Source organism: Notolabrus celidotus, chromosome 3 (assembly GCF_009762535.1).
Source record: "Notolabrus celidotus isolate fNotCel1 chromosome 3, fNotCel1.pri, whole genome shotgun sequence".
Classification (NCBI taxonomy): Eukaryota; Metazoa; Chordata; class Actinopteri; order Labriformes; family Labridae; genus Notolabrus; species Notolabrus celidotus.
Window position 1 is genome coordinate 9096117 of NC_048274.1, and position 24054 is coordinate 9120170.

General features: G+C 40.1%; 2 protein-coding genes across 2 annotated transcripts in view; both read left to right on the forward strand.

The window, feature by feature from the left end:
- Positions 1-6531: 6531 nt before the first annotated feature.
- Positions 6532-9918, forward strand: rrad (Ras-related associated with diabetes). The gene is made up of 5 exons (XM_034680826.1): positions 6532-6849; positions 7101-7491; positions 8161-8234; positions 8348-8552; positions 8938-9918. Exons 2-5 carry the CDS (start codon positions 7119-7121, stop codon positions 9213-9215), a joined length of 930 nt encoding a protein of 309 aa, XP_034536717.1. The 5' UTR covers positions 6532-6849; positions 7101-7118; the 3' UTR covers positions 9216-9918.
- A 126-nt stretch (positions 9919-10044) lies between these two features.
- Positions 10045-24054, forward strand: part of cdh16 (cadherin 16, KSP-cadherin) — a 45439-nt gene continuing 31429 nt past the window's right edge. Inside the window, exons 1-7 of the mRNA XM_034680821.1 lie at positions 10045-10182; positions 10512-10556; positions 10640-10741; positions 14833-14967; positions 15184-15313; positions 17159-17317; positions 19093-19289. Of these exons, the coding sequence (XP_034536712.1) occupies positions 10518-10556; positions 10640-10741; positions 14833-14967; positions 15184-15313; positions 17159-17317; positions 19093-19289 (762 nt within the window). The 5' untranslated portion in view covers positions 10045-10182; positions 10512-10517. The remainder of the gene's footprint in view (positions 10183-10511; positions 10557-10639; positions 10742-14832; positions 14968-15183; positions 15314-17158; positions 17318-19092; positions 19290-24054) is intronic.

Here is a 24054-nt window from a genome sequence, read left to right on the forward strand (position 1 = left end):
CACCGCGTTCTTGGTCTACCCCGGGGCCTTCTCCCAGTTGGACGTGCCCGGAACACCTCTAAAGGGAGGCGTCCGGGAGGCATCCTTATCAGATGCCCGAACCACCTCAGCTGACTCCTTTCGAGGCAGAGGAGCAGCGGCTCTACTCCGAGCTCCCTCCGGATGTCTGAGCTCCTGACCCTATCTCTAAGGCCAAGCCCAGACACCCTTCGTAGAAAACTAATTTCAGTCGCTTGTATCTGCGATCTTATCCTTTCGGTCATGACCCACAGCTCATGACCATAGGTGAGGGTTGGAACGTAGACCGACTGGTAAATCGAAAGCTTTACCTTCCGGCTCAGCTCCCTCTTCACCACAATGGTCCGATACAACGTCCGCATCACTTCTGATGCTGCACCAACAGACAATTCAGTTTTAAGAAATTCCAAAACATATATATGTGATATGGGTACAAATTGTTTGAAGTATAAGATATATAAATAAAACATAAGACTTTAAATATTTTTCCTTAAATGTTTAGATATAAACGCAAATGTTGCTGGGGGAAACAGTGGCTGTTATTGATTTGCTATGTGTTTAAAGATCAGACTGTGTTCAATGATATAATTTGTGGTTCTTATTTAGTTGTAACTTTCATACCCTGTGGACCAGCTCGACTGCAGATCTGGCACTGTCTTTTCCCTCTCACTGCCTGGAATATGTATTTTGTTTACTTGTCTCTCTGACAATGCTGTCGCTCTTCCATCTCTTCATCACTGTGTTTTTCTCCTTCCATTTCTTCCTGTCTCTGATCACCTTGGCCCTCCATGTTGTCACTGACACTTCTCTGCTCCTCCTCTTCTCCTTCCACCTGGTCTTGTCCCTGGTCATCTCCTCCATCTACCATGCCCAGTTGCTCAGACTTAAATTTTTTTCACCTTTGTCTTTGGTGAGAAAAAACTGCTAATGTATTTCCTCTTCATTCCTATAAGATTTAAAGTAACTTCACTATGTTTTTCATTCAACATAAAAAAGTAGGTTTTGTTAATAACAATTTTAATCTTCAATTGATTCGTTTTTAGATCCTGCTTGATGACAGATAATATGAGGAGCATACTTGACGCACTTTTAATCAATACTAGTCTACTGACCTAATATAAGACATATATTTGGTTCTGGTTCTGTTCGCTCGAGTCTGGTTCTGGTTCTGTTTGCTTGATTTTGGTTCTGGTTCTGTTTGCTTGAGTTTGGTTCTGGTTCGGTTCTGGTTCTGTTTGCTTGAGTTCGGTTCTGGTTCGGTTCTGTTTGCTTGAGTTGGGTTCTGGTTCGGTTCTGGTTCCGTTTGTGTGGGTTTGGTTCTGGTTCAGTTCTGGTTCAGTTCTGGTTCAGTTTGGTTCTGGTTCTGTTTGCTTGATTTTGGTTCTGGTTCGGTTCTGGTTCTGTTTGCTTGAGTTGGGTTCTGGTTCGGTTCTGGTTCCAATTGTGTGAGTTTGGTTCTGGTTCGGTTCTGATTAAGTTCTGGTTAAGTTCTGGTTCCGTGTGGTTCTGGTTCTGTTTGCTTGAGTTTGGTTCTGGTTCTGTTTGTGTGAGTTTGGTTCTGGTTCGGTTCTGGTTCAGTTCTGGTTCGGTTCTGGTTCGGTTCTGGTTAGGTTCTGGTTCGGTTCTGGTTCGGTTCTGTTTACTTGAGTTTGGTTCTGGTTCTGTTTGTGTGAGTTTGGTTCTGGTTCGGTTCTGGTTCAGTTCTGGTTCGGTTCTGGTTCGGTTCTGGTTTGGTTCTGGTTTGGTTCTGGTTCGGTTCTGGTTCGGTTCTGGTTCGGTTCTGATTCGGTTCTGTTTGCTTGAGTTGGGTTCTGGTTCGGTTCTGGTTCCATTTGTGTGAGTTTGGTTCTGGTTCAGTTAGGGTTCAGTTCTGGTTCAGTTCTGGTTCCGTTTGGTTCTTGTTCTGTTTGCTTGAGTTTGGTTCTGGTTCTGTTTGCTTTAGTTGAGTTCTGGTTCTAACCTTAACCATAACCCTAACCCTCATCCTAATCCATTCCTAACCCTAACCCTAATCCTAATCCTAACCCTAACCCTAACCCTAATCCTAACCCTAACCCTAACCCTAACCCTAATCATAACCCTAACCCTAACCCTAACCCTAATCCTAATCCTAACCCTAACCCTAACCCTAATCCTAACCCTAACCCTAACCCTGATCATAACCCTAACCCTAACCCTAACCCTAACCCTAATCCTAATCCTAACCCTAATCCTAACCTTAATTCTAACCCTAACCCTAACCCTAATCATAACCCTAACCCTAACCCTAACCCTAATCCTAACCCTAACCCTAACCCTAATCCTAATCCTAACCCTAACCCTAACCCTAATCCTAACCCTAACCCTAACCCTAACCCTAATCCTAACCCTAACCCAAACCCAAACCCAAACCCAAACCCTAACCCTAACCCTAACCCTAATCATAACCCTAACCCTAACCCTAACCTTTATCATAACCCTAACCCTAACCCTAATCCTAACCCTAACCCTAACCCTAACCCTAATCATAACCCTAACCCTAATCCTAACCCTAACCCTAACCCTAATCCTAACCCTAACCCTAATCCTTACCCTAACCCTAACCCTAATCATAACCCTAACCCTAACCCTAACCCTAATCCTAACCTTAACCCTAACCCTAACCCTAACCCTAATCCTAACCCTAACCCTAACCCTAACCCTAATCCTAACCCTAACCCTAACCCTAATCCTAACCCTAACCCTAATCATAACCCTAACCCTAATCATAACCCTAACCCTAACCCTAATCCTAACCCTAACCCTAACCCTAACCCTAACCCTAATCATAACCCTAACCCTAACCCTAATCATAACCCTAACCCTAATCCTAACCCTAACCCTAACCCTAATCCTAACCCTAACCCTAACCCTAATCCTAACCCTAATCCTAACCCTAACCCTAACCCTAATCCTAACCCTAACCCTAACCCTAATCCTAACCCTAACCCTAACCCTAATCCTAACCCTAACCCTAATCCTAACCTTAACCCTAACCCTAACCCTAACCCTAATCCTAACCCTAACCCTAACCCTAACCCTAATCCTAACCCTAACCCTAATCCTAACCCTAACCCTAATCCTAACCCTAACCCTAATCATAACCCTAATCCTAACCCTAACCCTAACCCTAACCCTAATCCTAACCCTAATCCTAAACCTAATCCTAACCCTAACCCTATTCCTAACCCTAACCCTAATCCTAACCCTAACCCTAACCCTAACCCTAAAACTAATCCTTATCCTAACCCTAGCCCTAACCCTTACCCTAATCATAACCCTAACCCTAACCTTAAATCTAATCCTAACCCTAACCCTAATCCTAACCCTAACCCTAACTATAACCCTAATCCTAACCCTAACCCTAATCTTAACACTAACCCTAACCCTAATCATATCCTTAACCCTTACCCTAATCACAACCCTATCCCTAACCCTAATCACAGCCCCTGGTTCTGTTTGCTTGAGTTGGTCCTGGTTCTGCTTGCTTGAGTTTGGTTCTGGTTTTGTTTGATTGAGTTGGTTTTGGTTCTGCATGCTTGAGTTCGGTTCTGGTTTCTGTTTGCTTGAGTTCGGTTCTGGTTTTGGTTGCTTGAGTTTGGTTCTGGTTCTGTTTGCTTGAGTTTGGTTCTGGTTCTGTTTGCTTGAGTTTGGTTCTGGTTCTGGTTCTGTTTGCTTGACTTTGGTTCTGGTTCTGGTTCTGTTTGCTTGACTTTGGTTCTGGTTCTGTTCTGTGGATATGTTTGCAGTTTTTTGTTAATTTGTACAATAAAAAAGTTTGATTAAAATACTAAACAAAAGTAAGAATGGTTTTGTAACAGAATAAATGCACAAAACTAGGCAATTATAAGGCTTCTCATAAAAACACTGTACGTAAAAGGGGTTTCAACCAAGGGAGAAGTTCCGGTGGCTGGTGGTGAGGCTTTCAGCAGTGTGACTGCCCCCTGGTGGCTGGCTGCAGTATAGGTAAAAAAAAATCCATCTCCCTTATTCATTTGAATGGGGGAGCAGTCAAACTTAAAAAATAAATACATGTCGTGCGAATGTTTCTCACATCCGTATGCTGTGGTGATATGTAGTTAGCATTTGACTGTTTAGTGTCCAAGGCCTCTTTATCCTGAAAAGTTTCTTTTTCGTTAGTTATTAGAGTTTAAAAAACGGGGTTTTACTTCCGGGTTTTCTTTGATTCACAGCCGCCGTAGAGGGAAACTTCAAAGGGCACACAGCGTCCTGTGATGTCACGCTGTAGGGCGGAGCTTATTACAGTGGCTTCACAGGCTCTGGCTGCACAATGGCGGCGCCCAGGAGCGGGATTTTTTTGCTTCAGAACCGTACAACGGGAAGAGGCGGAGCAACGCTGTCCATTTTTATTTACAGTCTATGGTTTCAACACACGAACCATTAGTTTTTGCAAATTTAAGGTAAAATATAAAAAATATAATACAAAAGATCCTAAATTAAGAGCCGTTCAGGAATCGAAAGAGCCGGCTCTTCTTTGGGAGCCGAGTCAAAAGAGCGAAACTTCCCATAACTTATTCACTGAAGTCGTTAATTCACATAAGTGTCCGATGATGCATAACTTTTCTTTGAATTAAATCCTTCCAACTGGGGTGGCAACAGGGGTGGCAAGGCTGTGTTTTAGGGTGGCACCCCTGTAGTTCCGCCCCTAAGTGCTTCACAAAAGAAGAGAGACAGAAAACAACAGAAATAGGTAAAAGTGGAAAGGAAACGGATTTAAAATACTTAAAAAATAAAATCATGACGATCAAATCAATAAAATTAATTCAGAGAAGTATCGGAAATATAAAATAAAATCATTAAAATAAAATACAATCAGAAAAATACCAGAAAAATACATTTAAAAATAATAAGATATAATAAAATAAAATAAATAAAAATGATTTAAAAACAATGGTCATTATGGTAACAATGCCGTCCAGGGCTAAAATTAAATTACTTAAAATTGAAAGCCAAATTAAAAAGGTAAGTCTTAAGTTTACTTTAAAAAACACCCAGGGAGCCCGCTGCTTTATTGTCCAGAGGCAGAGAGTTCAGAGTTTTGGTGCACAAAATCTGAAAGCTATACATTAAAAATAGAATTGAATAAAATAGAAAGGCATTTATTGTCATTGTACCAATACAATGGAATTAAAATTGCTACAGCTGTACACAGGACAGGTTTAAAGAGAGTACAGACATGTTACGTCGGGGTTCTGTCTTGTTTTGTGTCTGCAGCTTCCTGTGGTGATCACCTGTGATTACCGGCAGCTGGGGGCAATCAGCTGAAGTCTATTTGGGCAGGTCCCCAGTTAACACTCTCTCTCCCCACTCACAGCAGCAGCAGCACTCTGGTTTGTTTCCAGTTTTCAGGTTAATCTATGTTTGGTTTACAATAAAATACCATTAACTAACTTAACCCTTTTGTGTTGTGTCCCTTACTATGTTCGGCATTCGAGCCAGCCGTAACAGACAAAACACCACTTATACTCAAAACTCACCTTTAATAAAAAAAAAAAAAATTAAAAGGAAGAAGAGATGCCCAAATCAAGACTGTATAATTATTTCAATGATGATCTTTCACATTTCCCATGAAGCAGAAATGATATCATGTTGGGGACACAAGTTCAAAAAGTTCAATTGTAATGTTAGATAAGAAGCCACAAGGGGGCAGCAAAACATCATCGAGATTCTATGATAAGAACCAACATCTAAATTCTGCCTGCAGAGCACATGTACTGTGGAGTACTGGGTGTTTTAGCCTATATTGTGTGTGAGAAATATATTTAACATCACATAAGCCTGATAAAATACTGAAGTAGCTGCAGCAGTCAGTAGAGACTTTACCTGCAGGGATTTAAAATCTTGGATGATTTCATGACGAGATTTGCTTTAATTGATATTTTAATAGACTATTTTATATGAATCATTTTACATTATTTAGTTGTGTTAAATATGGGTCAGATAATTCCGACATTTTGGTAGCATTATGGGTGATAATTCACTGAAGCATTAAGGAATCAGGTTTTTTGGCTGCAGCCTCAATCAGCAGGGTGGTGGGTGGGAAATGGGATGTGTGATAAAAATGCAACCATGTGTAGAATTGATGTGTTCATTCAATTTCCTGCTTCTTAATTTGCATGCAAAAATAAGGTTGTATATATTTTAAGCACAAATGTTTGGCTGTATACGATAAGCTATATCAATGGCAAATATTTGCATGTTACACTCCTTTTGTTTGAATGACTGAGGCATCCATGTGCATGTATTATGTTGGCGAATTTCCTACATTAACATTAACATAGATGCTCCTGTAATATTAAAGCAATGACCTCCACGTTGCTCTAACCAAGAGGCACAATAGTTCCAGCAGCATCCGTCTGCTCTTTGCATTACGCCCCGATTCACCTTATCATCTTGCATCATGCGAATATCCTTCCACCGTCTCTAAATATATCTCTAAATTCATATTAAATATTTATATCACTCTAGTTTAAAGTGGGCTTCCCCTCTTCAAGGATTCATCTCTGGCCGCCCCCGCAGAGGTACGCTCTCCATTTGGCGATGCGGAAGGGAGATTCCTCAGCCCTTCCAGTCATACACCCCCTCCTCTGTGTGATGTTACCCTTACGCACCACTATCAGAAGCGGAGACGTGATTCTCTGGGGCGAATCCCTGCCGACGTCACTTCCAATCCCGTATAAATAGACTGAGCAATAGACTCTGGCCAGACTCAAGCCAAACCGCTTTTCGGAAACAACTCTCCAAACTAAGGATTATTGGATTGCCTTCGTTGGATTTTATTCCCAGCATCGAGTAAGTGCACTAACTACTGAGGAGACTTTTACGCTTTTTGTTTCATGCTTTTATTCTCGTGAACTTCTGGTTAGGTCAGGACGATATTCAGGGGAGAGGATGATTTTGTGTTCCTAATGCAGGCAGATGTTGTTATTTTAAAACATCAGATACATTTGTAGGGTATTTATCTTTCTCTGCTTTATTTCATACTGAAGCACTTTTCCTTAAATGTGTGAGCAGGAATTTACGCATGTCCTATCTATCCACAGACCCTCCGTATTATCACAATGACTTTGAACAAAGGAGACAAATTGCGGAACATGGACAAGAGAAGAGGAAGCATGCCATTCCCCATGAATCTACCAAACCTACACAGGAGAAGCATGCCCGTGGACGACCGGGACCTGCGCGCCACGATGCCACAGACTGGCCAAACAGACGAGCTGTCCAACCTCCTGCGCTGCACGTCCTACTCTCCAAACGAGCAGCATCGAGACAGCTGTGCGTCCGACTCCTCCGACTCCGTCATCTCCACCGGCAGCGAGGCTGACTCCCAGGTGTACAAGGTGGTTCTCCTCGGGGAGCACGGAGTCGGCAAGTCCAGCTTGGCGCGCGTCTTTGGAGGAGTTGAGGATGCTGGTCACGACTGCGATGAACCAGGTAAATGGTGATGCTTGGGAGGATGAGTCATCAACACTAGCAACCCACACACAGTCTCAATATATTCAGTGGCGATGCATGTGATAATTGGGAATGTCAAAGGTCAATCTACTCATCTTAAATGGTACATCATTTATTGTATCATCAGTGCTTGAAAAAAGAAGTTTAAATGAGAGAGAAGATCTGAAACATCTGGCATCATAAGCTGAGACTTAGACTTTTAAACTATACTAATACTTCTCTGGAGTAAAAACTAATTTTAAAGAATAACAAGAAAGCCATCTGCAGCTTCATTAAGTCTCCCATTTGATTTATCCACCAGTGCAATAGATAAATAGACAATCCATAAAGTCCAGTTGGTGCAGGAGAAAAACAAATGGGGTTCTTATCTTTGCACGCAGGACGGTACATGTATTGATTATTGCTATTTCCATCTGCAGAGAGGCACCAGCTCTGCTCTCAGTCCCACAGCTGTCAGAAACACATTCAGTAGCATCATGTGAAGGGAAAATATGAAAGGCCAGAGACTGCTTAAACCACAGACTAGATAAACTTCATGCTTCAATGTGCAGACTACAACAAAAAACAAAAATGTGCAGAAAGCAAAAAGCAGGACTGCTGAGATAGTGGATGCTCTAACACGCTCTCTTATTTCCTTTCCTTCCTCAGGAAACACCTATGACAGATGCATCCTCGTGGATGAAGAAGAGGCATCCATCATGTTGTACGACATCTGGGAACAGGTGAGTTATCTACCATTCATGCAACCATTCCCATTGGTTCTGTGCATTACACCGCTTACTGATAGCATCTGTCTTGCATGAAGCTAAACCTGGAATCTGTTTCTCTCCTGAAGGATAACAGTCAGTGGCTGAAGGATCAGTGCATGAGGATGGGAGACGCCTACATCATTGTGTATTCAGTGACAGACAAATCAAGCTTTGAGAAGGCCTCAGAGCTGCGGATTCAGCTGCGTCGGGCCAGGCAGTCGGAGAACATTCCCATAATCCTCGTGGGGAACAAGAGTGACCTGGTGCGGTCCAGAGAGGTGTCTGTTGACGGTAAGTCAGTTTGTCTAACCTTTTGAAGCTAAATTAAGCCTGAGGTGTTTGAGGTGCTAAGCTAATGTACATTTTTAAGACTTTGGATTTTATTTCATTTGACTTTTGAGGCATAAAAGCAATTCTAGAAACTTTTCAGAATCAAATCTGACAGAGTTTGTTCAGTTTGAGCAGCTGTGTAAGCGCCAGGTTTCATTTCTCACTTGACTGAGCAGACTCAGACTCAGCCTACATCCAAAATCCAATGAAAACTAAAACTATTTGTATGAGATTGAAATGACTAAATATAAACTAGGTAATTTTTAGCCTTACCAGATTGAATGTTTTCATGATGAACATCCACAAAAGTACTAATCTTCCCTTCTCCTTCTATTCTTCCTTGCAGAGGGAAGTGCCTGCGCAGTCGTGTTTGACTGCAAGTTCATTGAGACATCTGCCTCCCTTCATCACAACGTGCAGGATCTATTCGAGGGCATCGTCAGACAGATCCGTTTGAGGAAAGACAGCAAGGAGGAGAACGCACGACGCATGGCCAACTGCAGGCGCAGAGAGAGCATCGGCAAGAAAGCCAAACGGTTTCTGGGTCGCATGGTCGCACGCAAGAACAAGAAGATGGCTTTCAGGCAGAAATCAAAGTCCTGCCATGACCTAACGGTTCTCTGAGGAACAGGAACAGACAGGACAGATGGACAATCTCTTCTTTGGCCTCTGAAGACCAGACGCTGTGTGTGTTTTAACACTAACCCTAAAGGACTAATAGAGCTGTACAGGAATATATTTTTATTTTTTAGACACCTACCAAACGCAAAGAAAAGACTTGATTGATAAAGGAAATATCATTATCATAATAATGGTGATAACCTGCATGAAGCTTTGCAGTCATTGTTTTATTTTTGTCTGCCTTAAACATGTTGCTGTCATTTTGTGATCTGTTTGTATGAAAATCCACAAAGTCTCGTTTCCTTTTATTTTCTAATGAGTTGCAAAGATCGCCTTTCTGTTGTGTTCTTGTTGAGCTCCTTTACCGGAGAGAATGGATGTATATAATATAGCATGAATGATGACGAAAGCAACATACATCTCATTTATCCTGACAGACGCAGTAAAAGATCAGAGTGCTCGGTCATCTGGAGTCGTATTTACTTGAAGCGTGGTACGCAGGTTCGTGCCTCAGCCAAGTTTCTGAGGACTAATCAAGAATAGAGACAAACTTGTATTGTTTTCTGTTTTTCCATAACACTGAATCCAGTTTGTGAATGTATGAGTAATAGAGCAATAAGTTATTTCAGTCTTGTGAACCTTGACATTATTTGGAAATCTTTGTTTATTTCCTTTTTCAATAAAATATGAAAAACAAAGCACAAAATCTTCTCTGTGGTTTTTTCCCCCTGAAGCAGAAAAACGATGTTGTTCATGTGATTTACATCCTCGTGAATATTCATGTGATGGTATCAGTGGAATGGAACCTCACTAGCCATTGGTTTTACAGGTAGGAAACACGGTAGTTAGGCATGTTTATCTGAAGCCGTTAACCATTAATCCTCCTAAGGAGTACAAGTGTGCAATTTTTCCACCCAATTTAAACTGGTCTCACACCTCTCAGAGGGAGCACACACCACATTTGGAGAAGGTAAGATACAAAACCTCTACTTAGAAGTTTTACGACTTAACTTTTGGATCCTTTTCTCCATCTTTTCTGTCCTAATGTTCCGTTATTTAGTTACAGTGTACCCAGTTTGTTGTTATACTTTAGACACTGGATTGGACTCTTACTGCAGGTGTTGCTTTAAACAGCTTAGTTTGTGGTTATGCATAAAGTGAAGGCTGGTGTCTATGTACGAAATGTGAAATCTGTGTATGAAAGAATTCCTCGGTGGTGAATCAGTAACAAAGCAGAAATCATGTTGATTGTTTGAGGCCATGTGGTCTGAAATGCTGTGAATCTGCCACATTTTACAGGGACTCATGGCTGACGGAAAAGCAATGCACATTGTAGAGATCATAGTAAGTGTTTTTGTTCCTCTGATCATCTACAAGAAGAAAAAACACAAAGACTGTCGCTGAATCGCTTATGTCTTCTTTTGCAGTTGGTGATACTTTACACATTTGCGCCTGCATGCTGTGGAGCAAATGTTAAAATTGGCGTCCCAGAGAACTATGACGGTATTTTCCCGTGGTACCTAGCCAAGGTAAGGTATTTTAATTTACTTGAATTTAGGAGACTGATTTGGGGAGGTTGTGGTTCTGTGGTAGAGTCAGTCGGGGTTCGATCCCAGATCTTGCTGACCAAAAAGGCAAGACACAAGACCAATGCTGTGCCATCAGTGTGAATATGGGAGCGCTTTGAGTGGTCTGAAACTAGAAAAAACGCCATAAACACAGTCCATTTATCATTTGCTAATTCTCTTCTTGCAATCTCAGCCTTCAGAGTAGATGTGTAAATCTAATACATTCCCAAGCTTCTGGTCTGCAGCTTGGTTCTGGCCCAATTCAGCAAAAAAATTAAGGACTTTTTACTCAAATAAGATATTTATAAGCCTAGTGAGTTCAGTATAGGCACCCTTAACTGTTCAAAAGGTCCGAAATCCTGCGTTTGATTCAACCGATTTAATAAGATGCAGTGGGAGAGACCTCAGCATCGATCTACTGAATTTCCTTTAAGATTAAATACCTTCTTCCTCCTTGGTTGGGCATCTTAAATTACCAGTTGCAGAAGTCCTTTAAGTAAATCTCTGCTCTATAAGCTGACATAAGGAGTAAGAGCTGCATTACTCTCTCTTCTTTCTGTACCATCTGCACTGAAAGCTGCACGCGGCCGTCATCACCACACTATAATTGGCTTGTCCACAATGCTTCTCAGGCAGCAGCTCCAGCCTCTGCTCTCAGTCTGCCTGCGTGGCGGTTGGGCGGGCGGGGATGGGAATGGGGTGCTTTTGTTCCCACACATCACTCAGACATCCTCTGGATTGTGCAACAAGCACAAGTATCTGTCTCTTTTATTGATTGCATCGTGACGTCATCATACCTTTTATGACACACAGTCATATATTGGGTCTTTGTGTTGGACTGAGTGTCATTAAAACTCTAGAAATAGCATGTTAATGGACAGAATGGGGGAGCTGGATAATAAGCGCCCTTTGTGTTGTAAATGGAAAGTAATTATTGCAAGAACGAGTTTCATTCAAGGTAAAATTCCTCATGACAGTCTGCTCATCAGAGAGCTGTTCTCCTATTTTAAATTATTGAATGATAAATTTAGCAAACCTTCAAAAAACTAAAGCACAAGGTTTTACTCTTTGTAAAGTCAGCCCTCACACACTATTCATCCTACAAGAAGACATTTCAATCCTGGGAAATCTTATTTTAAAGCACCTTCATTTACAGCTTTACATCATGGACACCATGTACCTATCTAACCTGAACGTCTCTGCATGATATTACATCGTGAATGACTGCAATGACATTGATTTGGGCAGGCATATTTAATTGCAAGGCTTTAGAGAAGAACATTTTTAAGGATAATATGGCAGAATTTTCTATTTTTCATAATGTTAAAAAGCAGTTGAAGACCCATTTGTTTAGATAAGCCTTTTTTTGACCAGTCTGATTTGATGTACTTCGTCCAATTTTATGTAATTCTTGCTTTGTCTTGCTTTTTGCTTTTTTCTGTTATAGTGAAGCACTTTGTGACACCTGTTCTAGAAAGGTGCTGTAGAAATAAACTTTACTATTATTATTTATTTATTGATTTGTTTGTTTATTTGTTTATTTATTTATTTGTATTATTATCATTATTATTTTATTTTATAATGATTATTATTTATAATGGATATTGGATAATGGATATACTATCTTTTATGTGACGTCGTTGTCTTCTTACTGCCGTTATTATTATTACCATTGAACTTTTTTCTCATCTTATTTTCTTTAATTGCTTTATTATCCTAATACCTCATTTTACCGCCTTTATTTATTTTATTCATCTTGATTTATTAATTGTATTGGTTTTATCCATTTTATGTCTTTACCTCTTCTTATTCTCATTTAGCTTTTTAGTTTTAATTTCTTTCATCTCTTATCTTGAAATGGTTTATCTATATTGATTATTATATCTGTATTTCTTTTATTTCACCTTATTTCTTTTACCCCTCTTTTGGTGCTTTATTCCTTTTTTACTGCTCTTAACTTCTTTTTATTTCTTCTTTATTTTATCGCTTTAATGGTCTGAATTTCTTGGTCCCTTTGACCTCAGCTCATATTGTCTGGTTCTTGTGTTGCCTGGGTTCTTCTTGTTTTTGCTCTTGGGTTCTTATGTACACCCTGCTGTCTGTCAAGTACTTTGTCAACCATGTTTTTAAAGGTGCTACATAAGTTAAGTTATTAATACTATTATAAATGCTCTTTATTAAGCAGTACTTAGTGTTTGTTTGAGACAATGGTTTGCATTAGATTAGCACACTTTAAGCTCGCTAGCAAAAATTGAAACTTTAGCAGAACATTATTTTACAAGTATAATTTTTCTGTATCTCAGAGAGGACACATCATGGAGAAGAATTAAACTCAAACACTCCAAAGTTAGCATAGCATATCAAAGTTTTGTCCTCCTCTCTTGTCAGAGAGAAAGAGGCTGAGCCCATTGTACGCTCCAGTTGCTGAAGCAGTCCACTGTGAAATGTCTTGTGCGTACTCTGGAGCTGCCACAGATAACAATTTCCTTAAAGAGAATGAATTCTAATCAGTGGACCAGAAACTAAAAACAATGTTTGGGTTTTAAAGATAGGAAATGGATGTGAACAGTTAAAGACAGGCTTATTTTACGCTGTTTCAAGTTAGCTAAGGATCAGATCTATGCTGCTTGATTATACAGTTTATTTAAGACGAAGAAAAGTGGACAAAAGATGGATTTGGGGCACTTTTTTGGTTATACATGATTAAATAACTTCTCGGCAAAGTGATCTATAAAAGTTAAAAGATGTTTTTCAGTGTAGCCGAACCTCGAACAACAAGAACTGGATATCAATCAGCTGGCTTTGTTCATAATAATTAGAGACATTCACATTTTGAGACATTCGTGTTGCTTTTATAATTGCTTTTAGACATAAATAGAGTTCTATGACGCAGAGGAAAAAACATGTTGCCTTGACAATTTTTGTTCTGTGGATCAAGTATCTGTTGTAAGGTGTTTTACAGGATGTAGTGACTGAAAGAAATATGTGAAATAGCAGCAGACTTTCTCTTAGAGGTACAGTATCTGGGTCAAGTATTGTAAGTTGTATCTCGTCTGCAGCATAGTCGACACTTCACCGTACAGTTTAATTATAACTCAACATGTGACTTTTCTCCAGAACATTTTTATTTAACCTTTATATTACCAGGAATATTCCCATTGTGATAAAAAGTCTCTTTTACAAGGGAGTCCGAGACAGCAGCATAAAAAGTTTCACATAGAGAATAAGACAAAACAACAAGTAACTATTACGTCAATTACGTCAGTTCTGAAAACGCAGCTGGTGGATGTTGACAGATGAGAGAGCATGGAGCCGGACCAGACAGCGATCAGTTGGAAGTCCCGGGTTAGACTTTGAGAAGTACATCAGCCTTAGTTTACAAAGATGAATTAGTACTGTGTTAAATGCAGCTTGTAGGTTGTTAATTGCACTTAATTGGGACGATGCTGAAGTGTATAAAATGCTGTCATCCGCATAAAAATGAAACTTTGCATCAATTCAATTTTTACATAAGTTATTGATATAGGTAACACATAAGATAGGACCCAATATGGAGCCTTGCGGGACACCATTTTTAGGTAGAAATGTCTCATAAAGGTAGAAGATAAGCCATCAACCCTGACACATCGCTTCCTGCTGCTTAGGTATCTTTCAAACCACTGAACAGTTTCAGCGAGAACTCGATGTTAGTTAACCTCTGTGAAAGAATCGAGTCATCCACTGTGTCCGAGGCCTTAGAAAAATCTAAGAATAGAGTAATACAGTGTTCTGTCAGAACATGTTCTAGAAAAACAGCTTTTAGTCTCACCCCTGCTTCATTCTGAGTTATCATACTCTGCGTGCTCTCAGCAGTTAATTTTCTGAGTATTTAAGGAGAGTTAATTCGGACTTCCTGACTGAACACAGGTTAAAAACAAATCACAGATGGCAGCAGTGACTGCTCTGCTGCTCCAGTCCTCCTACACTGCATTGTTTGTTTGTTTGTTTGTAAGGCTGGCTTTTAAACAGGAACACCAACTGATGTTTTATGCATTTTCTTCTGTTGTTTTCAGCTCCACGGCCTGCCGGGTAATTACAGTGATCTGGTTGTAACAGGGGATGATGAGGGGATATTTGGAGTTGATGCTCAGTTCCTCTATGCTCTCAAACCACTGGACAGAGAAAAACAACCGTCCTACTCTCTGCAGGTAGCTTATTAAATGGTGCCACGTCATGTTATAGTCGTGAGAACAATCTCCCAATGATGTCTGTCGTGATGGAAAGTTAGAAAGAAAAATATCCATGTTAGAAAAACAAATTAGGCTGTTTATATTCTGACTTGTTCATTATGTGTTCCATAATTTATGAAGAATGAGTCCAGTCTCAGTTTTTAAAGTGTGTGTGTGTGTGTGTGTGTACAACAGGTGTCCTTCAGAACATCAGTGCACCGTCAGAGCTTCACCGTGGAAGTGTGCGTCATTGACAAGAACGACAACGTGCCTACTTTCATAGAGATGAGCATGAGAGGCAGCGTGCAGCTCGGGCTTCTCAAAGGTAAGAGAACCTTGAGTTTTAATGGGACCTTGTTGCAGAAAATCTTTCAGTCTGGATCAAACTTGCTAATGCCCCCTACGTAACAAACTAAATTAAGTTTTACTCAAACCATGAGCACATGTCAAATATATTCTTGGAAACTGCAATAACCCATAAATTGGCTTTTAATGGAATTAATGATGTGGCAAACTGGTTTCAGTTACGTCATGATAGCACTAGATAAAGACTTCTGTAGACTGTGACAAGGCTTTACAAGCACACTAGCTTACAGTACATGCATGGCAGAGAAGGGCAACAAAGCTAATTGTTGAAGAGGTAAAATGTACGTAAGGCAAATTCTTTTAAGTTTGGCAGTAAACAGGATGGTACATCGGTCAGGATACGGGTACGAAGGATGAGGAGACGGTGCTTTGTTTTAGCTGAGGTAAGGCAAGCAGTTTTTATTCCCTCTATTCAGTTTGGAGAAACACAACAAACATAAGGTACTGGTACAAAAGTGGCATTTAAATGCACTGACATGCATGAATATGAAAAAGGTATAAACACATCAACATATACATGAAATAACAAAACGTATGTTTCATCAGCGACTCAATTAGCAATAGAAATTTTATTTATAAAGCACGTTTCATTACAAGTAAGCTCAATGTGCTTTAAATGGAGAATTAAAAACATAAAAACTTTTTTTTTAAACAATAAAAACAATATATACACCCAACATACATCAAACACAGCATACAGTAATCATGCAGCCAGTCACAATGGTCAGACAGTTGTGATGGATCTGAGGTCAGCAGGCAGTTCGTTCCAAAGAGAAGGACCACAGTAGCTGAAGGCCCCTTCACCAGACTTTGATTTGACTCTGGGTATTGTTAAAAGACTTCCACCTGCTGACCTAAGGACCCAGGTCAGGTTATACACTGTGAGCAAATCAAAAATGTACTGGGGAGCTGAACCCTTGAATGTTTTATGGACTAGTAATAGGATTTTGAAAGTGATTCTGTATTGAACAGGGAGCCAATGAAGTGCTTTGAGAACCGGGGTTATATGATAGCATTGTCTTGTATGTGTCAGGATTCTATCTGCTGTGTTCTGAATGAGTTGGAGCCATCCTATGGATTGTTTGGATAGTCCTGTGTACAGTGCGTTGCAATAATCTAACCGGGTTGACATGAATGCATGGACTAATTTCTCTGCATCAGTTTGGGATATGAATGATTGAAATTTGGAGATTTTTAAATGGTAAAATTATGTTCTTGTTATGTTGGTAATTTGGTATTCAAAGTTAAGTTCGGAATCTAAGGTAACACCAAGATTTCTGACTTGCTCACAGTTTTTTAAAGAAACTAAACTCAGATGTATTTGGATGTTTTCCCTCTGGGTTTTTTTGGCCAACGACAAGTATTTCTGTTATTTTTTTTCAAATAACACTGGTGGAGGAAGTAACAGGTTTAAACTATCAAATATATAAACTCCTCAAAAAAAGTTTAGAAACATTATTTTAGTAAATTATTTCTCCCCTTTAATTATACCAATAGGCTGCATATTAACTGAGGGCCAAACACCTTCCTGGTCTTCTTTTATTTATTCTTATGTGCATGTCATGGTTACTTCTTGAGACCAGCTCTCAAACAAAGTTATTTACTCTGTTGACCTTTAACAAATAAGGCATTTGAAGAACCATCTTTAAACTTTGGTTCACATTAACCTGGTGCTTAAACCAATCATATACTAAACATCTATTGCTTTGAAACCTTTGATCCACTCATCCTAAATTAAGAATCTGACATTCTTTGAGTTTCTGATTGTTTGACATATTGGAGTCTGCACCCCCTTGTCTTCCAGGAATCCCCTTCATGCAGGTGGAGGCTCTGGACCGCGATGACCGTAACACCGCCCACGCCGAGCTGCGCTTCAGCCTCATGGAACAGACGCCCAGGATCCCCTCCAGTCAAATGTTCTTCATCGACTCCATCACTGGAGAGGTTTCCCTCACTGAGGAAGGTCAGTCCTCACTGGTCCCTGTTGGGAAAGTTAATATGATGCTGTGTTTGTCCCCGAGGGGAAGTTTGATCACAACACAGGGTCAGCTGCAGGACCTTTGAGCAGAACGCACAGACCAATATTTCTTTAATACACGCAAGAATGATTTCTCATTCTTGAGTTCTTAGTTGCATGTTTGAACAAACAATATATTTATGGAAGCATTAGTCTTGTGATCATTTCCCGTCTGTTTTAACAAACATTAGCACAATAATAAATATAGCACATTAGCATCTTGGGGATAAACGAATACCGGCCTGTAGTGCAGAGATGCTCTAAACATGTTTGTGGAGGTTTAGACTGACTCCCACTGTTATAGTTTATCTTCCAGAGACTCCTGCAAAGTTTATTATTCAAATTTGTGTTTTCTTTAAACAAAAACGAATGAAAGGGACTCTTATTAAATGTTTTGTTGATGTGTTATCTAACAACAAGGTTGCATTTGCCTTTTTGTATTAACAGACATGTAAAAACTGAAAATACTGTGATGGGAAACAGTCTCTAGAATCCCAAATTAAATCCATCAATCTTTATTTACATAGCACCAAATCACAACAAAAGTTACCTGAAGACTCCTTCCAAACAGAGCAGGTCTAGACCATACTCTATGTTCTATTATTAACAAAGACCCAACATCTAGACAGGACAAGATCCAGTCCCATCTTACAGACAGGACTCAGTCTAATCTCATCTTAATCCACCATGAGCAGAGCACTTTGCAGCATTTAGCAAGTTACAGTGGCAAGGACAAACTTCCTTTAACAGGCAGAAACCTCCAGCAGGACCAGACTCATGTTAGACACACATCTGCTGAGACCGTGTTGGAGAGAGGGATAGAGGGAGATGAAGAGAGAGAGAGATATCATGGTGGTGAGACAGATAGTCGTAGTTGTAGCAGCTGGAGTCTGGCATGTCCTCAGCAGCATGATCCAGAGGAACCTACGAGACAAGGGAGCTCAGGGACTCCAGAAAGGTCTATGGTTACTAACTTTAATGGGACAGGAAGAGTTAAAGTAAGAGACAGGCAGAGAGAGGAGAGAGAGGGAAAGACAGGTTCCCAGTGTGTCAGTTACCCCGGCAGTCTAAGCCTATAGCAGCATAACTAGATTCATAACCAGATTTTGTTGAAGTCAAACATGAGATGGAAAGATCGACTCAAATACAAAGAGTGTGATAAGAAATGTACAAAAGAAAGGATGCAGTTGGCAAGTAGAACATTATAGAGGCAAACGTACATACTCCTACAGTGCATACACACACACACACACACACACACACACACACACACAAAGTGCAGTAAAGTCCTGTATGCTGGTTCTATTTCTGTATCTCTATTGCCCTTTGTTACGGCTCAGCAGGAGCCTGATGACTTTCACGCTCCCGGTCACTCTCCTGCCCACGCTGCAGCCGCTGTATCGACACAGCTACACAGGAGCAGTAAAAATTGACTATTACCTGCTTGATTTTCAACTTTATTTTTAGACCAGCTGTGATTGATGGTTATGGTGACCTTTCTGGTTCGCTGTTTGTGTTTTTCCTTCCATCTATTTTAGATCGAAATTGCAAATTGGGTGATAAACACGGAAATTATGTTATATTTAGCAGTCAGTGAATAGCACCTTTTTTTGTGTTTTGATGTGATGTTCGTACTTTTTTGTGTCTCTTTAAAATTGGTATTTTCCTCTGCATGTTATATAACAGAATCATTTGGGCCTCTTTGTATCATCTGTCTCCAGGAGCCTCCACTCTAGACCCAGAGATGTGTGGCCGGTATAAACTCTCCGTGATGGTGAAAGACATGGCGGGGAAGGCCGACGCTTTCTTCTCCACCGGCATCGTTACGGTAGAGGTGACAGGGAACACCTGGGCATCACCTGACCCTGTGAGACTTCAGGAGAACCTCCCTGGCCCTTACCCAATCCCAATCTCACAGGTAATGCAGCCAAACCTCAGTCTGCACTTGAAATCGCTCCAACACCAATCTGCCACTTTGGTATGCCGAGTGTTTTTACCCCTCTGCCTTAAAACCACTTCTACTGATTGGATTTTAACCATTTATCATACACACAGCACAGGGTAAGAGCTGACTTTATGGTTAATGCAGTTCCAGCTGTCAGCTATCATATTGCAATAAAACAATCTGTCAATAGCCTGGATGGTGTAAAGTAGCATCATGTTGCCAGTTGCTGTTTTTAGGGCCTCTTGGGTCGTTCTAAGTGACCAAACACTGAATTATTGATACTGTTCAAATAGCATGGATCCTTTCAGGCTACCTCCTGACTGAGTCACTTTAACTCCTATTATCACCCACTCACCTTCCCAACAACCACCACCACCAAAACCAATACCAGTGTGAGGGGTATTATACAAAACCCTGCAGGTTCAGAGTAAAATCCTCCCTAGGCTGAAAGAGACACTGAACATTTTAATCATCATTTTAATCATTTTATAAAGATATAATAATTTTGCCAGTAATAATCAAATAATAATTGTGAAAATAAAACTATTAATACTGCTACTACTAATAATAATAATAGCAATACAACAAATAAACAGATTTATACATAATAATAATAATGATAATAATAATATTAATACTACTGCAACTACTACTACTAATAATAATATTCAGAATAAAAATAACAATAATTATAATGATAAAATACATAAATAATAATAATAATAATAATAATACAAAAAAAATAATAGTAATAAGAATGACTACAACTATTATTGAGTATAATAAATAAATAAATGACTAAATACATAAATAATAATAATAATAATAATAATAATAATAATAATAATACAAAAAAAGAATAGTAATAAGAATGATTATAAGTATTACTGAGTAAAATAAGATAAATAAATGACTAAATAAATAAATACATAAATTATGATGATAATGATGATAATAATAACTTTTATTTATGTAATACCTTTAAAATAAATGTGTGCTTTGACAAGCAAAGCATGGCATAATTCAGGAGGTGACAGATTAAACCTTAAACAGACAGGGAACAGTATAGAAAATTCTAATAATGCAAAAGACAAGAATAAATGCAAATTAAACTGATAAAGTGATGAAATATTAGACCAATAGATCATTATTATAGAAAAAAAAGCATTAAAGGACAATAAAAAGGTTTATTAAGAAGACCAAATCACATCAAAGAAAATAGAAAATGATTGATTAAGAAAATTATAAATGAAAGATGGCTGCACGGTGGTGCAGTGGGTAGCACTGTTGCCTCACAGCTAGATTCCTGGTTCGAATCCCCGGCCGGGCGGGTGCCTTTCTGTGTGGAGTTTGCATGTTCTCCCTGTGCATGCGTGGGTTCTCTCCGGGTTCTCCGGCTTCCTCCCACAATCCAAAAACATGCTCAGGTTGATTGATCACTCTAAATTGCCCCGTAGGTGTGAGTGTGTGCATGAATGGTTGTCTGTCTCTCTGTGTTAGCCCTGTGATAGGTTGGCGACCTGTCCAGGGTGTACCCTGCCTTCCGCCCGAAGCCAGCTGGGATAGGCTCCAGCCCCCCGTGACCCCTAACGGGATAAGCGGTCAAGATAATGGATGGATGGATAAATGAAAGATGAAAAAAGTACATCATGTCACAAAAAGAAAAATCCTTGTTTATTTTTAAAGGTGTGTGAACCGTATAGCTCAGAGGAGAAGTAGAGCTGGAGGAGGACAGTTTCATGTTAAATCCACCACAACAGGCAGATAAGAATCCAAAAACTGTATATGGAGATCATTTTAAATCAATAAAATAATCCTTTGATCAATGTTTTTTGCATTTTAAGTTAGTAGCCGGGTACTAAGCGGGATAATGTATGGTTATCAGGTGGTTATGGGAAATAGAACCCCTTTGCACCGGGGTCTTGTCTCACCCTGTCCTGAATCTATTTCCCATAACTGCCTGCTAACCATACATTATCCCTTACATGATCACTAAAAGGACTGATAAGCTCAATGAGTCAGTTATTTTTTCATCATGGACCGACTCTTAAAAGCTCCAGGTGATAATGAATGATCATGAATAGGTGTACCAAGTTTTATATTTGTATGTTTCTGTCCTAAATTATTGACGTATCATTATGTATATATAGTCTAAAAGTTCCCCTCAGGTTTCAGTAACATACCCCTGTGTCCTCTGTATTGTCTAACCTATAGGTCGTTATAATTTTAGCCATATCAGCTCTGGGTTTATAAATAACTCCAAAGCCCTCAGAGGTTTTGCAACACATGGACAAAAACAGCTAGCAGTGGCGGTTATCCTTCAGTGGAGCGATGTTACAAACATACGCCTGCACAGAGAGAAATACACTTTCCCATTCACTGAGAACTGTGACAACAAAGAGATGGATTCCTTCAATGCTCTGTGCAGGTTGTGAGAGTCTCTGTGGCCTGTAGGTACATCACAATACCTCCCCCTCCTCCCGATTTCTCCCACCTCCCCTGCACTCGCCCTCAGACTCTCATCTCTCCTGTGCTAACAGCCCCGTCCACCCACTGAAAACGTGTGGATTCACGAGTGTGGGCACATTTGATTTTTTTTTTGTCGTATTTCAAAAGCCACTTCAAATCTTTCTCCTGGGTGTAAATATCTAATAACCAATTATTTAATGCACAGCCTGGTGAAAAGGATCATTCATATTCATAGTCTTAATACTAACAAATAGCATCTGTGCATGTATATGTAAATGAGGTTATGTGAAAATATTTAGCCAAGCAGATTGCCTGAGTGTCTCTGCTCTTATTTCTAATAGAAAATGTGTGAAGAGGGTGAGAAATGGTGCCTGCCTTTGTTCCATAGCTGGACATAAACCCTTTTCGTCACACTGTCCCGTTTGTCCTCATGCAGAATTTAAATCACACAGAAGTGGATTGAGTGGACTTGGAGGTTTATTTGGGGGAAGCCTCATTTCTCCCACGCTGAGTATAGTTGTACTGCTGCGCTCCGTAGGCGGTGGGACTAACCGCTGCTATGACACATACAGAGATACTCATGTTCAGGAGCCCACTCTATGGATCCCACCTCCCCTACTGTTCAGATAAATGGAGCAGTCATGTCCGTCCACTCGTCTGTAACAAATGTCGTCTTCTACTTGTGCTGAAATCGTCCGTTATGTGACAACATTTTGGCAGAGACTGAAAACCGCTCTGCTTCTTGGAGCATTTCGGCCATCTGTCTTCTCTGTGTTATAAAACTTAGTTGGGATTTGTTGTGTTGGATTTGACTGATCCTGCAGCAGATCAAAAGAAGCTGGCTGTAATTTAAAAAAATGAAATCCAGGCATTTGTTTTCAGAGTGTTTGCGTCATCAAGGCTGTGGAGGTTAATTTAAATCTATTGTATGTGTCTGATTGCCTGCTTAAAATCGAGATTATGTAATGCAATCAGCAAAACTACTTGAACTCAGTAATGCAATCTATTTAGACTTTGGAGTGAGAGCGAGGCCTCAGAGCGTTTGAATGAATGAGTCAAGGCTCCATCCAATCGTCAAATGAAATGTGATTATTTGTTGCAGGATAGTTTGAGCCGCACTAGACCTTCGTCACGTCCACATGAACAGTGTCCAGTTTTACAAATGACACTTGTTTCAATTTGATACTCCAGATTAGTCATTAGTGATGATCGAGTTCTGGTGTGATTTACACTAACATTTAAGCTGCCATGATCAAAAAGTTTATTCCAAAGTTGGTCACAGGCAATGTCAGAAAGAGTGATGAATCCACAGATGATAGAACCAACCACAACATTTGTTCAGAAAAACATTCAGGTTGAAAAAATTTGTGTCAAAAACATACAATTCAATGCAGAGCAGACAGGGACAACCTGCAAAGTTTCATTCCATCCTCAGAGAGCAAAAACTCTAACACAAGAGAGCTTATATTATCTTAAAGAGCCCATAGTGCCCTACCACCCCTCTAGAACACTACGCTCCCCGCATGCAGGATTGCTTGTTGTACCTAAAGTCTCTAAAAATAATATGGGAGGTCGAGCCTTTAGTTATCAGGCACCTCTCCTTTGGAATCATCCACCAGTCAGGGTCTGAGAGGCAGACACCCTCTCTACTTTTAAGAGTAGGCTTCAAACTTTCCTTTATGATAAAGCTTATAGTTAGAGCTGGATCAGGCTTGGACCAGCTCTTAATTATGCTGCTATAGGCTTAGACTGACACACTGGGCTACTGTCTATCCCTCTCTCTCCTCTGTCTGCCTGTCTCTTACTTTAACTCTTCCTGTCCCATTAAAGTTAGTAACCATAGACCTTTCTGGAATACCTGAGCTCCCTTGTCTCGTAGGTTCCTCTGGATCTCTGCTGCTGTGGACGTGCCAAATTCCAGCTGCTACTACTACTACTATCCGTCTCACCACTATCATCTCTCTCTCTCTCTCTCTTCATCTCCCTCTATCCCTCTCTTCAACACAGTCTCAGCAGATGTGTGTCTAACATGAGTCTGGTCCTGTTGGAGGTTTCTGCCTGTTAAAGGAAGTTTGTCCTTGCCACTGTAACTTGCTAAATGTTGCAAAGTGCTCTGCTCATGGTGGATTAAGATGAGATCAGACTGAGTCCTGTCTGTAAGATGGGACTGGATCTTATCCTGTCTTGATGTTGGGTCTTTGTTAATCATAGAACATAGAGTACGGTCTAGACCTGCTCTGTTTAGAAAGAGTCTTCAGGTAACATTTGT